Consider the following 15,698-nt stretch of genomic DNA (forward strand, 5'->3'; position numbering starts at 1 on the left):
GGGTGACCCTGGTGAGCTTTTTAGCATGTGTATAGATGCTTTTATTGTTTTTAATATGTTTTCTCTGGTATTGCTTTTACTTTTAGAATAAAGGTGCTGGTTTATATAGAGCTGTGTGGTAACTTGTAACTGCTGGCCATTTCTCTGTTCATAGCCTCTGGAAAGGAAGCAAAGCCCAAACACTGGCCTGTATAGGCAGCCTGGTTTGCTGGGAATATCACAGTGTAGGCAGGGAACTGTGCAGCCTGGAAATACTCCCTTCTGACCAGAGTGAAACACAGGTCTCTGTCCAAGAAAAATGATGGCTGAGGAACCAGGAGCCTAGAGTGGGTGCCCTTCTTGGGCCAGAGGGTGAATACAGGTGCAGTTGCTTTCAACTGTAACAACAGATACAGGATATATTATGCAAGTCTTATAGAAGCAGCGGTGTACTTTGAAGACTGTCTCATTACCAGGGTTGTGCAATTATAACAATGTAATCATGCACTTTTTACACACGCTCCATCAAAACCTGTGTAAGGGATAAGGAACAGAGATGGCTTCTGCCTATGACCACTGCAATCTAGTCCCACTGAGGTTTGTTTATTTGCTCTACTCTACTCATCATCCTACCTGTTAGGATTACTTAGTTTGACAGGCCTCAAAGACACCAATGAGAAGGATACAGGTTTCTTCATAGACCTGGATAGTAGCCATATCACCCTCCAGCCGGATAATTTCTCCCACCAGCTCACAGTGGCCAACTCGTACCAACTCGTACATAGCTGCACCTGCCATGTTGCAAGCAGTGACCACTGAAAAAGAAAAACACCTGGGTGAAACTATTTCACATCTTGTCTGAAGAAGTCTGCTAACCCAGCAAAGAATGTAGAGTGCTGGAAAGCAGAGGTCTGGTACCCAATCAGTCCATGTAAGTAGTAAGCGGGTCCTGGAGGGACAGCTGCAGAACCTATGAGCCAAAACAAAAATGTCCTGTGCTTATTACCCCTGTTCCCTGGGTCCTATGGCCAGCCGCCATTAGACCTTAGTAATCTATAGACAGCTGTAATTCATATCCAGGATATGCCCTGTACTCAGCACGAGACTAAGAAGGTTTAAGATTCTAAATGACAATCCTCCCAAATCCCTGCTAAAAAGACACTCCTTCCCCAAAGCGCATCATGAGCACATTCACCTCTGGGAAAAGTAAAAAAAAGACACGACACTCTCACTATTTTGACATCAGACCATCTGGTATATTGTCCATTTAACTTATGGAGTATGCTGGGGCAGGGACTGTGCCATTTTATTGTTACTATTTGTATTTGATAGGTTTGATTTTGCAGGAAAGTGACAGATGATTTTTAAACAGATCTTCGAAGTTGATAGAGCCTTTGCCACCTGATTAGAACTATTTTAAAGTGGATTATATTTTGGCCCTAATCTACCTCACTATCCTAAATGACCAGAAACTAACTACAATAATTTAATACAGTGGCTTATGAATGAAATGTGACTTATGTTGAAGAGATTCCTAAAGTTGTCCTGCTTTCTTCAATACAATGCCCTCTAATACACAGGGTTTGACACACAGGAAGACACGCATTCACAGTGGTTGATTTATAATAAATAAAACTAATACATAGTAACACCTTACTGACATTTCCCATGCTGGTGACTCTCAATTTCGTACATGCATGTAAAGCAGCAGACAGCTCTTTGAGGGCTTTGTGCTAGGTAGAGTATGTGTGAGTGGGGGGGGAAACAATTAACCACTTGGAAAAGCTTCACTGTGATTCCTCCAAGAGGACAAAGATCCATGAAACAGTTTTCATAATACAATGTTGAACCCACGCCTTCCCCAACTGAACAGCACCTACCGGGTCCTGAGACTCCATGGACGTAGCCAAACACGCTCTCCCTATCTTCATCTCGGATTTTGGATAGCTTGGAAAAGTTCATCTTGCCCGTTTACCTGCCCAATAAGAAGACAATCAACAGTTCATTCTCTACAGAGCAGGAACAGACCTAACCCAGTGAGTAGCGGACTCCCCTTTTCAACTCCCCTCTCCCATTGCTTCCAATTAACAGAAAACCCAGTGCAGGAGCCTCAAAATTCACGTGGTCCGATGCACCTTAATTCCCCCCCCCCCACCACCACTATGAATTCATGGCCAGCTATAGTGAATAGCAGTTTGCTTGTTTTTTTACTTCAGCAAGACATACCAGTATGAACAAGCCTTATTACTAACAACATTGTGACACTGGCAATACAGGGCCCCAGGTGCTTATTGTGGAACTATTTCCACCCTGATTTTAACACCACTAAGTACAGCAAACTATGCTCTGAATGTATTATTTTAAGCCCAAAGTTCATCTCCCACTCCTCTCCCCCTTGCTGTAAGGCTCACTTCAATCTGCAACATTTACTAGAATGATAAGTGATTTCACAACTTTCAAACCAGCATTTCTGAGCGGCATAAGTATGTATGCAGCCTAAAGTACCACTATGCCTGGAATCCGCCCAGTGCATTTTTACAGCGTCACTGTTTAGTGTTTGTTATGTCTCTGAGATTGCTACGTCAAATGTATTCCTTCTACAAGTCAAGTGATGCCAACACCACAGCATCCAGCTGCTATACGCTCCGTTGTTAGACAGCTGGATAGATTCTGCAGGGTTAACAGGAGGCCTTACACTTACGGATTGGGAAAGACTTCAAAATAGATTTAGAGCTTAAACACAAGGATTTGCAAAACAACTCCTCACTGACTGGCCACAGACTGCAGATCCATGTCCTTTCTGTAATAACTGGCAGTTGGGCTGCACTGCGCTTGAAGTCCTGATAACAGCCTTTAACAGCTCTTTGCTTTGTCACCCATCATCCTGCTGGTTGTGTGTCATCTTGGAAACTCACCGCAATGTTACTGATCTAAGTGGGCATCACTTGCTACCCGTATGTTAATTCATTCCTAGAACAAATCCAAATAAAGTGTTGGGAAAAGCCCTGGAGATTGACTGCTCTGTGTACCCACAGTGCAGATCGGATACAGCCAAGAGCAGTTCATCCCCACCATCAAACCAACCCTGGAGAGCTGAGTTTAGGCTCATAGCGCACCCTATGCCCAGTGTCTCTGCTTAGACAGTTAACAAAAGGGTTCATCAGGGCTTGAAAAACTTGCCCCAAAACCTACTAGACCTGGTGAAAGATACATGTGCTGCTATTCCATCTGCACATACACATCACCTATCCCACCCTCCTTGCAGGGCTCCTCTTCCCAGTCTGCTCTCTAGGGATAGTAGGGAGAAGACTGCTGCTCTCCAGGGCACATAGGGCTCAGTCTCCCAGTTCTTCCATTGTACGTGGGCCCTCTGCTTCTCCCTAGTCTCACTCAGCCAGAATTCCTACTCACCCTCAACAAGCAGGTTTTTCCAAGCCCAAGTGCTCACTCACAGTAGTGGGTTGTGTGATGTGGATACCCATTTATTCATTTCCCAGGCCACTGAAGAGATGATCATGACTCAGTCCCTACCAACTTGAATGGGAACTGGTAACCTAGAGATGAAAGGCTGGGTGTTCCATTTCTAATTCCTAGAGCTATCTAGTCCTTCTGGCACGAAGTGTCCTGTGACCGTGCAGTAGCTCAGGAACAGAGTGGAGTCCTCAGCACTAGGAGGCTATACTGTGTAGCTTAGCATTAGAAGCCAATTTTAAAAAGTTTGTTGAGAATTCCATCAGCTATTTCACAACTTTAAGAGGGCGTCGTCACCAAAAGGCCACCTGAAGCTCAGGAGTCACAGGCAAGGGAGTCAGTGCAGCAGTGGCTCCAGCTGTGCTATTCCACATGCCCCACTGAAAAAGCAGCAGGACTTAAAATTCCACCCAGAACATTCACTCCAAGAGATCGTTCACCGACGGAAGCTCCAGAGCCGTTAACACTACTGCAGGGTTAGTTCCTACCTACACAATCCTTAAATCCATGTGCTGAACCAAAGACCAATCTACATTCTGATGTGACTGAACCATGAGAGGTAAAAAAGTTGTTGCTCCTCATCCATGCTCCCACCTAGGTTAACAGAGGCATAAAGGGACTTGGATCAGGTCACACCATTCTACGGCAGCTCCTTCTGGAGCTCAAACACAAACTGTTCAGATCAGGAAAGTCAGCTGTGAGCCACAGCCAGTGAGGTTATTTGAAAGGGTTTAACTCATCTTCAGTCAGAGCTTTTGAAGAGCCCACAGCATGAGGCAAAAGGAATCATTCCAAGGACAGACAAACACATTCATTTAGACCTGCAGCAAAAGCCTTCTGGGAGGGATAGCTCAGTGGTTTGAGCATTGGCCTGCTAACCCCAGGGTTGTGAATTCAATCCTTGAGGGGGCCACTTAGGATTTGGGGCAAAATCAGTACTTGGTCCTGCTAGTGAAGGCAGGGGGCTGGACTAGATGACCTTTCAAGGTCCCTTCCAGTTCTAGGAGATAGGATAGGAAAAACACCCTACCTAGATCTTGTCCATCTTTCAGACAGACAGACAGACAGACAGACAATCTCCTCCCCTTCTCTAGCATCCCCACTTCCCCCTTGCTTCCCTGTACTTTGTCCAGAAGGCTACCAAAGTCATCTTCCTCACTCACCACTCTCTCCATGTCAAAGGTTTTGGAATCATTCCATTAGATTGCCCTTGACCCAAACATTTCAAGTGCCTCATCTGACCTCTAAGGACACACCTACACTGCAGCTGGGAGATACGACTCCCAGCCCAGGTACACAGACTCGCACTTGCACACCTCGAGCTAGCATGCTAAAAATAGCAGTGGGGACATTGTGGCACAGGCTGTGGCTCAGGCTAGCCACCCAAGCTCAAACTCATGGGGTTGGATGGGCTTGAACTTGGGTGACTAGTCCAAACGGCTGCCCATGCTGCACTATTTTTGGCATGCTGACATAGCGTGGTCTGTCTGGGCTGGGAATCACACCTCCCAGCTGCAGTGTAGACATGCCCAATGTCTGCACAACACTGGTCTGGCTTACCTCTCTAAAACCAACATCCACTGCTAAGGCTTCCAATACCCTGGCAACGAAACCTGCTTCAATACTCCCTTCGGATCCTTCTCCCATGTGGTCAGAACCGCCTCCACATCCTGGTGCGCCAAGCCACAAGGCCCAGAAGCACGGACACCTTTCTCAAGGGGCTACAATCCTTGAAATACTGAACACTATTCAGAAACCACTGCTCTGCATCCCCCCCCCCAGCTGAGCTTCCTGGTAGCTGGTGGTCAGGTTGGTTCTGTAGGTTTTCATCTTAGACCATACGGTCATCTCCTTAGGGGGCAAGGATTGTGTCACTATATTCTGTACTGTGCCCCCCACATGGGAGGCTGCTATCTGCCGGCCAGCATTGCACTACAAGCGCAGATACTGATTGTGTTTAGCATTTAGCCACCACCACCACCACACTACCGACCTTTATCAGCCAAGACCACCTTACTATGTTAACAGAGCTGGACACACAAGGATTTTACTAAATTCTTTTAGTCCCTTAAGAGGACTCCCCCAGCCCCTGGGGTTAAACACTACACACAATTCACTCTTCCTTGGTTACCCGCATTGTGAGCAGAGCAGTTACACAGAATGTAACGGACTAAAAAGTAACAGATCCATAAGTAACAGACAGAAAAGCCCCAAACCCAGTAGTTTTCAACCTAGATTCCCCCCAGTAAAGTCACTTGGCTGCAGAGCTGTCCCCCAAGAAGTGAAAGGTTTTCTGCTGCCAGTGTAAGAAAGCACCCAATATTCTCTGTCATGATTACTATCTTTTGCCTTTTAAATTTGGCATGTAATCACTGATGGAGAGACATTCAATGCTGTTCAAAATTTGAGCCCTATATCCTGGGACAAAAATCTGTCTTAGAAATTAAGACCCTGATGAGATGATCATAAAATGCCTTTTTTGTAGCAGGAAACAAATGACTCTAGATTTATCATACCATAAATATCAAAGGATTTCTTACCTTGCTTTGTAAAGGAAAAGGACAGGCAAAAGTCCACAGGCCAGATGAAGCAACCCCAGATTTCAGCACTAAAGTAGCAGCATTTAGTAGCAAATGACTGTCCTTCCCAAAAGGCCCCCCAAGCCTCCTACATAGAGGGATGCAAAAAGCCTGCTGCAGAGGGGGAAGAAATTCCATACACACAGCAAAGAGTCACCTGACTTGATGACTCATCAGTCTCTCCCCAACAGCACTGAGAATGCTGCAATAGCAAATCAAGCTGCCCGAGGCCCATCTGAGCTCTTGTTCCTAAATACAGCTTCATTTTATTAACAGTCAGGAGGTAAAAGGAACATCACCATTGGCAGCAAGTTCTTCCTGCAATGGTCTCTAGGGGAAAAGCCAGTACATTCAGCTTTGGAAATTAACATCCTTAAACAAAACCCTTAAAGGATGCATAATTTTACGACATTTTCTACTATCTGTTTAAGTCAGTCTATACAATCAGTGAATTCACTTTCAGATTCCATACATCAGTTCCAGTGCAAAGTTCTATCTAGCTATTTCTTGGTGGTTTTACATAGCTATGCTTGCACGTCAAGCAGCACAACAGTAATTAGCTGAACACGAGATGCTAATTCTAACGCAGTTTTAAAGGACTGTTTCTTAATGCTCAACAACAATCAGCAGCCTGTGAATGGAACACAGCTGATACAGTGAAGAAACGGGAGAGAAACTGCAATACTACTTATTGCTTAAGTGCTTAAAATAGGGAATGAACTCATGGTAAGATAAGGAATAAGTCCATATGGTGCTTTAGTGCTGTTAAAATTAAAAGCTCTCTCTTGCTTAGCAAGCAGAAGAAGGGTATTAGCTATGGAGACCAATGTTCTTCTTGGAGTAACAACTGCTAGAATTTGCTGTGGAAAACAGTTACATGACAACAGCATGCTCTGCACTGCACAAAAGATGGGAGGACGTGAGCCCTGTCCCAAGGAGCCAGTAGGTCTTTGAAGAAGTCTCCATCTTAAAATAGTTGCCTCAAAAACAACAAAATAAGTGTAGTTACTAACCCTTCTCATTAGGACAACAGCACAGATGCTGCCACTCCACCATGCACATAGCATGGGACTGACATGAAGAATCCTGCTGGCCCAGTGGTTTTTGCCTTAGTAAGTTACATGCTGAGTGAGATTCAACCTACCATGGTCATTTCACCAAACTGAGAAGGCAGAGGTTTGTTTCAAATGCAGTGAAACTGTCTGATCAGTTTTGATTCCCACCAGGAGACAAGCTTACAGGATCACAATCCAGGAACCCTTACTGAATTGGCACCACAGCACACATTTGCTGAACTAAGAACAAAAAAGTTTTCCACAGAAGTTTCTTCAGGCTGAAGAGGTTCTCACCTCGTACTGAGTTACTATAGCTCCCAATCCATCAGCCAGACTCAGCTGAGAGTGTTTTGTTCACACAGGCCTATGGATTCTGTTGTAAACAGAGTGCCCCTATAAAATGTGTCTCCCTATGCTCATTTAGCCCATTAGGAGAGTGGAGCATAGCATGCTGTGCAAATCCAACTGTTCAGCAACCTCAGGGTGTGTGGTCAGGGCCCTGAAATTAGTAACAAAAACTATACAGTCATCACTGCAATTAGTTTCCCATCACTTGGCCAGTTAATACTTCCCTTTCCAATAGAGGGAAACTTTACAGGAGGGTGGAAGGGGGGAGAGGGGGAACATAATGGCTGAATCACTGTAAGCAAATACACAAGTTAAACCGACAACATTTCTGCTTCCTAGCTAGAATAAAGGTTCATTCTCCTTGGGGAATGGAAGTAGAGCCCCCAGAACTCTGTACAAACCATTTCAGATGTGAGCTAATGAAGGCTTACAGTAACCCCACCTGCATGCTACACAGGAATGACATGTTCTAGAATTACAGGCACCAAGGGGGATTAATGCTGATTTTGCAAGTCTTTAAGGAAGTTTACTAGCCCAGAGATATAATCATTATCATAAGAATGATATTGGAAGATAGAAAGTCACTGCTGTAGACACTATGCCTTAGGCTTTCCCATGGAGGCACATCACACAATAACTGTCCCAGCCATCTTGCCATCTAAACTCTGACTAGAGATCTTTCTAGCTCTATCAGTTGGCCATTGTTTTGAAAGCTACCAACAGAAAAACAGACACCTTGGTTCTATTTAGGTGTTTATGTGGCCTAAGTGTTCCACAGTAACAGAGATACTGAAGCTTTGCTTCAAAGTGGCTCCTAGTTCTTCACTGGCTTAGAACCTACATCTATGTTCAAAGACTCAGATTCTTATTCAAAGTTGGTAGATTTCAGCAGTAACCCAAGAGCTTGACTTCAGTAGAAAACTGTACTGTGTTTGACCATGACTGAAAAAACGGACCAATCTCCAGTATCATTCCAGCTAACCTCAGGGTTTAGTTACAATTTAGCTGACTTGACACAGAAGACAGTCTGTCCTGATCTACACTAACCAGGGTCAGACATAATCAGCATCATGTAGGCTAACTTAAATCTTGACAGTCATGTTCAAACATGCTGAAGTTTTCTTGTGAAGACAAATCCTAAGTGCTTTAGTACCAAATTACTGTGGAGCGGCCAGCGTGGCAACAAACCAAACTGCTAAAATGGCTAGAAATTCTGGAGGCTTTACAGGGCTTACCAACACCTACATGGATCTAAATTAAAACAATGAGGAGCTAAATCTGTATTCAAGTCATGTTTTCTTTGTTCTAGAGAATCAGAGAATTTGACATTTCAATGAACTATTGTAATGAGAATGAACATTATATTTAAAATTGTTTCATTTAATTTGTTAAAGCATTTGGGATCCAAAAATAATTAGCAAATTACCGGTACTTACGGAGAGTTAAGTTGCAAGAAAACAAACCTCTAAGAGAGGAAAGATAAGGGTTTTCTAGCTATCAAAAGCCAAGTTTGGGCTTGTGTCTTTTAACAACTGATGACAGCCTCTTCTCAGAGGGAGGAAAGAGAGGGTAGCTGTTGCAAAAGATAGAAAAGACCCAGTTCAGGGTTCTGTATCACATGTGGGGGATGAATGGCTTTATAATCATATGCCTCACGCAACAGCCAGTCTCTGTTCCTCCAAAAGAGAAAGGTTTTCATCAACCTTACTCATTTCAAGCTAAACTCTGCCCTTCCTTACAATCCAGTTAAAGTTAATTGGGTGCAAAGCTATGTTAAAATTTAACATATCTTGTTGCTGAGATACCATATTCAACTTTCCGACCCATAAAAAATTAGAACAAACAATAGTCCTATGCTAGAAGCACACAATTCTGGCCTATATTACTATTTTATAAGAGATAAAGGTTGTACAAGACCGCTGGAAAGAGATTTTGCCATTAGCACTTTAGCAAGGACCAAGATTTCACATACATTAATTCATTAAATATACCTGCACCTGGAATACGCCTATCCACTAGAAAATATATTTCCTGGACTAATAGATGCAGCAATGAAAGGACAAACTAAACTTGCTAATGACATTTGTGCTCAAGTTCTCAAACAATTTAGAGTGTGGTGATTAGATCTCTTCTAAAAGAAAGAATTCCCTGTTCATTTAACATTACATGCAAGAATGTTTAAGATACTGTGATGCTAAAGATTCCTTTGTTAAGGGACACTTGCCTTTAAAGAAAGATGAATGTTACCAAATCTTCAGTTTAAGAAAAGGGAGGTTTGAAAGCCAATTGGTTTTGAAAGCAGTATCTGAATTCATTTCGTATAAAGAGGCCTTTATGAGAAACTGGTCTAATACTATAGGTAAGCACAATAGGACAATTCATGAGTTCCTCTAGGAGAGGTTATGATGAATTCTGAATTTGGTTGAATTTGTAAGGTAATGTTGTAAAGGGAGAAAAGGGATATTCAGTTATGGCTGAATTTTCAAGGTAGAGGGAGAAAGGGGGAGGAAAACTAGCTAACTTTTAACTGAGTTGTAGAAATAAGATCAGATTACAGCACCTTAAAAAAAAAAAAAAAAAAAGCCAGCAGCACTTGGAGAATTCCTAAAATGGTGTTAATAATTTTGTGTGCTGCCAAAGTGGTGGTGTATTTTTTAAAATGACATCTTCATTGTGATGTAGTGTAACTAAGCATTAAGGATCTAGAAGACAGACACTTTTAGGTTCCCCGACTGACAATATAAGAAGTGTGCCCCTTCTCCCAAGTCATTTGCAGCTGGCTACTTTTTGCATTTCACCAGAGAAGTGTTTTACTTTCCTTCTCATTCACTGACAGTTATGGTTGCCAACCCTCCAGGATTGTCCTGGAGACCAATCTTGAATTAAAGATCATGTCATGTGATCAAACCTCCAGGAATACACCCAACCAAAATTGGCAACCCTACTGAAAGTGTATTGTGTTCAGGCTCTCAACACTGGAGGGAGAGGGAATGTTTTTAAATTTCACAGAAACTTGCTTTCATAAGTACTATTCATATTTAGGGCACAGAAATGTTGACAAGCCCTGTATTTAAGGTCTCTCAGTAGATGATGTGGCTTTAAGGGAAGTTGTCACATGAGCATGGTTTATGGTGGTGTAATGTTTGAAAGCAGAAGCCCAGTCTCAATTCAACACCCCCCACCCCAAATATGCTGAATTTTGCATTGAAAGACAGACTGATCAAATTTCAGCTCAGCTTCCCCGGGGCATTGTAAGTTTTTCACATGCACAATGAGACTTTGGAAGTCTCTCTCAGTTGCCAATTACTTCATTTCAAAACCAGACAGATTTCATGTTGCAGAGGCTCTGAGAACCAATCACTAGAACAGGGGTGGGCAAACTTTTTGGCCTGAGGGCCACATCGGGTTTTGGAAATTGTATGAAGGACCGGTTAGGGGAGGGGGTCGTGGCCTGACCCACCCCCACAGACTCCTGCCCGATCCAACCCCCCCCCTCCCATGTTCCCTGATGGCCCCCCAGAACTCCTGCCTCATCCACACACACACCTGCTCCCTGTCCCCTGACTGCCCCGGGAAACCCCTGCCCCTGATCTCCCCCTGCCAGCCCATCCAATCCCCCCTCTCATTCCTGACTGCCCCCCCAGGATCTCTGCCCTATCCAACCATCCCTTCTCCCTGTCCCTTGACTTCCCCGGGGAACCCCTGACCCTGATTGCCCTCCACTGCCCCATCCAACCCCTCCTCTCATTCCTGACTGCCCCCCCAGCACCCCGCCCCCATTAAACCCCCCGTTCCCTGCCCTCTGACCGCCCCAACCCCCATCCACCACCCCACCCCCCTGAACTCCCCTGCCCTCTATCCAACCCCCCCGCTCCCTGCCCCCTTACCGCGCTGCCTGGAGTGCTGGTGGCTGGCAGTGCTACAGCCGCGCCGCCCGGTGGGAGCCAACCACGCTGTCGCCACCGCGCAGCACACAGCATCAGGTCAGGCCGGGCTCTGCAGCTGCGCTGCCCCAGAAGCTCGCAGCCCCGCCGCCCAGAGCATTGTGCCGGTGGCGGCGCAAGCTGCGGGGGAACAGCAGGGGAGGGACCGGGGGCTAGCCTCCTGGGCCAGGACCTCAGGGGCCGGGCAGGGGCCCACAGCCCATAGTTTGCCCACCTCTGCACTAGAAGCAGCACTGGAGGGTAAAAATAGAATTATTTTTAATCTGAAGGAGGCAAAGATTTTTCTCCTTCCTGCTTGTTTTTTCTTCAAAAATATCAAGAATGTGAAGTCTTGTGATCCTTTTGTCTGAGAACTTCTTGGCGGACTCAGAAAAGTTGCCTGGGAGAGGTCTGAGCCCTTAATTAAAGGTGCAATGGCGTTGAATCATAGAGATCATGCCTCCCAACTGTTTGTCAGTAATTTGCATTTAATAGTTGTATAAAACTGTTTTTAAAAATAGCTTCCCCTGTTAGATTTCACTTCCTTACTACTTGAGATTTCATAATTCCAAGAGGTCTGCAGACATCCATAGAGTTTCAGGGTGGCGAAGACAATGCAAAGTACAAATGGTCAGGGCAAAAAAAAAAATTCTGCACTAGGACCACTGTTACAGATATTAATTATCTCAAAATGGGGCAAACAGTGAAGCTAAACATGACAAAACTATTTCAATTAGTCAAAACCAGAGAAAAATTTGCAAGTTTGGAGAGATTTAAAACAGGTAGGTCAATAGGCAACATGATAGCAGATGAAATTAAGTGTTTACAAATGCAAAGTAGTTCCCTCTAATGTGGATTATCTGAACTACTCAGACTTCTTACAAGGTTTTTAATTAACTGTATTAACTCAGGAAAAAGACAAGGGCATTTCTTTACACAGCTCAGCGTGCAGCAGCAGTCAAAAGAACAAATATACTGGGTTTGATAACAGATAAGGTAGATACTACAGAAATTATAATGCCACTATATAAGCCAACAGTAGACCCTCACCTGGAATACTGTACCAGTTCCAGTCACCATAGCTCAAAGGGCACAACAAAATTACAGGGGTTTCAGAAACGGGCAACAAGAGTAATTAGGAGCCTGAAAAAACTTTCATGAAAAGAGATTTAAAAGATTGGGACTACATATCTTAAAGAGAAGGTATAAGAAAGGATGTGATACCTTACCTATACCATTTATTGTAAGTTGGGAACTTCTGCTAACTATGTCTCATAACACAAGAGCAAAGGGACATTCAAAGAAATTGAAAGTGGCAAATTCAAATTGTGGAACTCATTGCCAAAAGATATTACTAGGCTGAGAGTTTAGAATTAGACATAGAAACATACAGACGTACAGCTTTAAAAAACAAACAAACAAACAAACAACAAAGTTTTTGGAAGGCCATTGTGAGAGAAGACAACAATATCCTAGACAAACTTTACTAAGTTTTATACCGTTGGGGTTAATTGAACATAAGAACAGCCATACTAGGTCAGACCAAAGGTCCATCTAGCCCAGTATCCCGTCTTCTGACAGTGGTCAATGCCAGGTGCCCCTGAGGGAATGAACAGAACAGGTAATCATCAAGTGATCCATCCCCAGTTGTCCATTCCCAGCTTCTGGCAAACAGAGGCTAGGGCCTCTATATATTTTTTATTTGCATTCAAAATACAAATGTTTGAGTACTACTGTAGGATTGTATAAAACTTCCTTAGGAGGAAGGCAGGATTAATGCATCCTCTGGGAGATATTAGGAACATCAAAGGACCTTTGGGGGATAATACATGTGAAGTGGATTTCCTAGGAAATACTAAGGGGGAGGAGAATGCAAATGACTCACCTGGAATCCATCTTTTTGAAGCTGAACTTTGAGCAGACACCCATTGTCTGGCTGATTACCTATTCAGGGTCTCTTCAAAGAGACCAACTGGATAAATGAGTGACATGAAGGATAAACATGAGTGGGGGCCGAAAGACTATTCCTGCCAGAATCCACATTGCAAGTGGGGTGATCACTGTTAAGCTTTTTAGCAGGTGTGTGTGAGGGTTCTTTGTTTGAAAATGTTTCCTTTGTATTCCTTTTAACTTAAGAATAAAATGTGCTTGCTTAGAAAGAACTGCGTGGCAACTTAGACTGTGGCAATTACACTGTGTACTCGTGGGACAGCGAGTGGAGTGGAGCTGAGCAGAGCAGTTTGTGGGATGGCTGGAGTGGTTCATGGGACGGCTGGAGGAGCATAGCGGCTGGTGGAGTGGAGCGGCTGGTGGTGAAGGCTGCAGCAGAACCCCATGGAGAGGCGGGGCAATCGGCCTCGGACTACATAAGGTGCCCCTTAACACCCTGTGCGCCCCTTTCTCTCCCCCCCCCCCATTTCCACCCAGTCTGGGGGGGGGGGGGCGAGGGAAGACTCTGCAGATAAACTTTTGTACTCTGGGGCAGCACTGACCAGGGACAGAGACTTTTGGGGTGTTGGACTTTTGGGACTTTGGGGTGATCTTTTGGGTTGTTGGATTTAAGACCCTGAGGGGAAAAGGATACTGCCAAACTTACTTGGGGGTGGGTCTTTTGCTCATGGTTTGTGTTATGAATCCTGTTTGTGGTGTTTCCTCAACATAATGCTGCATTGTTTCCCTCCTTTATTAAAAGGATTTGCTACACTCAGACTCCGTGCTTGCGAGAGGGGAAGTATTGCCTCTTAGAAGCGCCCAGGGGGTGGTATGTAATTGTCCCAGGTCACTGGGTGGGAGCTCGAGCCAGTTTTGCATTGTGTTATTGAAATAGAACCCCTAGATACTGAACCCGGCCCTTGTTGCTGCCAACTCAGATGGGCAGAAGGGTTACATTTACATGCCTCCAGCTTCCATCCAGGACACACCACACAATCCATTGTCTACAGCCAAGCTCTAAGATATAACCGCATTTGCTCCAATCCCTCAGACAGAGACAAACATCTACAAGATCTCTATCAAGCATTCTTAAAACTACAATACCCACCTGCTGAAGTGAAGAAACAGACTGACAGAGCCAGAAGAGTACCCAGAAGTCACCTACTACAGGACAGGCCCAACAAAGAAAATAACAGAACGCCACTAGCTGTCACCTTCAGCCCCCAACTAAAACCTCTCCAGTGCATCATCAAGGATCTACAACCTATCCTGAAAGATGATCCCTCACTCTCAGATCTTGGGAGACACACCAGTCCTCGCTTACAGACAGCCCCCCCAACCTGAAGCAAATACTCACCAGCAACCACACACCATACAACAAACACTAATTCAGGAACCTATCCTTGTAACAAAGCCCGATGCCAACTCTGTCCACATATCTATTCAAGTGACTCCATCATAGGACCTAACCACATCAGCCATGCCATCAGTTCACCGGCACATCTACCAACGTGATATATGCCATCATGTGCCAGCAATGCCCCTCTGCCATATACATTGGCTAAACCAGACAGTCTCTACGCAAAAGAATAAATGGACACAAATCTGACATCAGGAATCATAACATTCCAAAACCAGTGGGAGAACACTTCAATCTCTCTAACCACACAGTGACAGACTTGAAAGTGGCAATTTTGCAACAAAAAAACTTCAAAAACAGACTCCAAAGAGAGACTGCTGAACTTGAATTAATATGCAAATTAGATACAATTAACTTAGGTCTAAACAGACTGGGAATGGTTGGGTCATTACACTAATTGAATCTATTTTCCATGTTAAGTATCTGCACACCTTCTATGGGTCATCTCGATTATCACTACAAAGGTTGTTGTTTTTTTCTCCTGCTGATGATAGCTCATCTCAATTGATTGGCCTCTTACAGTTGGTATGGCTACTTCCACCTTTTCATGTTCTCTATATGTATAAATATCTTCTTCCTGTGTGTTCCATTCTATGCATCCGAAGAAGTGGGCTGTAGCCCACGAAAGCTTATGCTCAAATAAATTTGTTAGTCTCTAAGGTGCCACAAGTACTCCTGTTCTTTTCACACTGTACTGTCTCTGAAGAGAAGACAAAAGAAGCCTGCTTACGCAGCCTGTCTTTTGCTGGGGATTTCACAGTATCGTCAAGGGACCATGCGACCTGGAAATATCTCAGGCAGAAGAAAGAGAGAGATGCTTAACTCCACCCAGGAGAGGCAACAGCTAGGGACCCAGAAACCTAGAGTGGGTGCCCTTGCTGAACCATTGAGGGGGAACCCAGGTGCAGTTGCCCTGAAGAAATCAAAGAAGTATTAGACATTTAAACAAAGTTACAATATAAAAAAAGTTTTAGGAAGGATATAAACCGTT

The 15,698-nt window shown here is 44.3% G+C and overlaps 1 protein-coding gene across 3 annotated transcripts in view; it reads right to left on the minus strand.

Moving 5' to 3' along the window:
• Positions 1-15,698, minus strand: part of ATP6V1A (ATPase H+ transporting V1 subunit A) — a 39,845-nt gene that overhangs the window by 20,767 nt on the left and 3,380 nt on the right. For 2 of the 3 annotated variants that reach the window (XM_042852200.2, XM_005292722.5), the window contains exons 2-3: positions 1,860-1,954; positions 666-794 (exon numbers count right to left, since the gene is read on the minus strand). In XM_042852200.2, coding sequence (XP_042708134.1) covers positions 666-794; positions 1,860-1,941 — 211 coding nt within the window. In that variant the 5' untranslated portion in view covers positions 1,942-1,954. Of the gene's footprint in view, positions 1-665; positions 795-1,859; positions 1,955-5,990; positions 6,273-15,698 lie in introns of those variants that run through there. The other variant, XM_005292723.5, reaches the window with a different exon arrangement.

Source organism: Chrysemys picta, chromosome 1, assembly GCF_011386835.1.
Source record: "Chrysemys picta bellii isolate R12L10 chromosome 1, ASM1138683v2, whole genome shotgun sequence".
In the NCBI taxonomy this organism is placed as follows: Eukaryota; Metazoa; Chordata; order Testudines; family Emydidae; genus Chrysemys; species Chrysemys picta.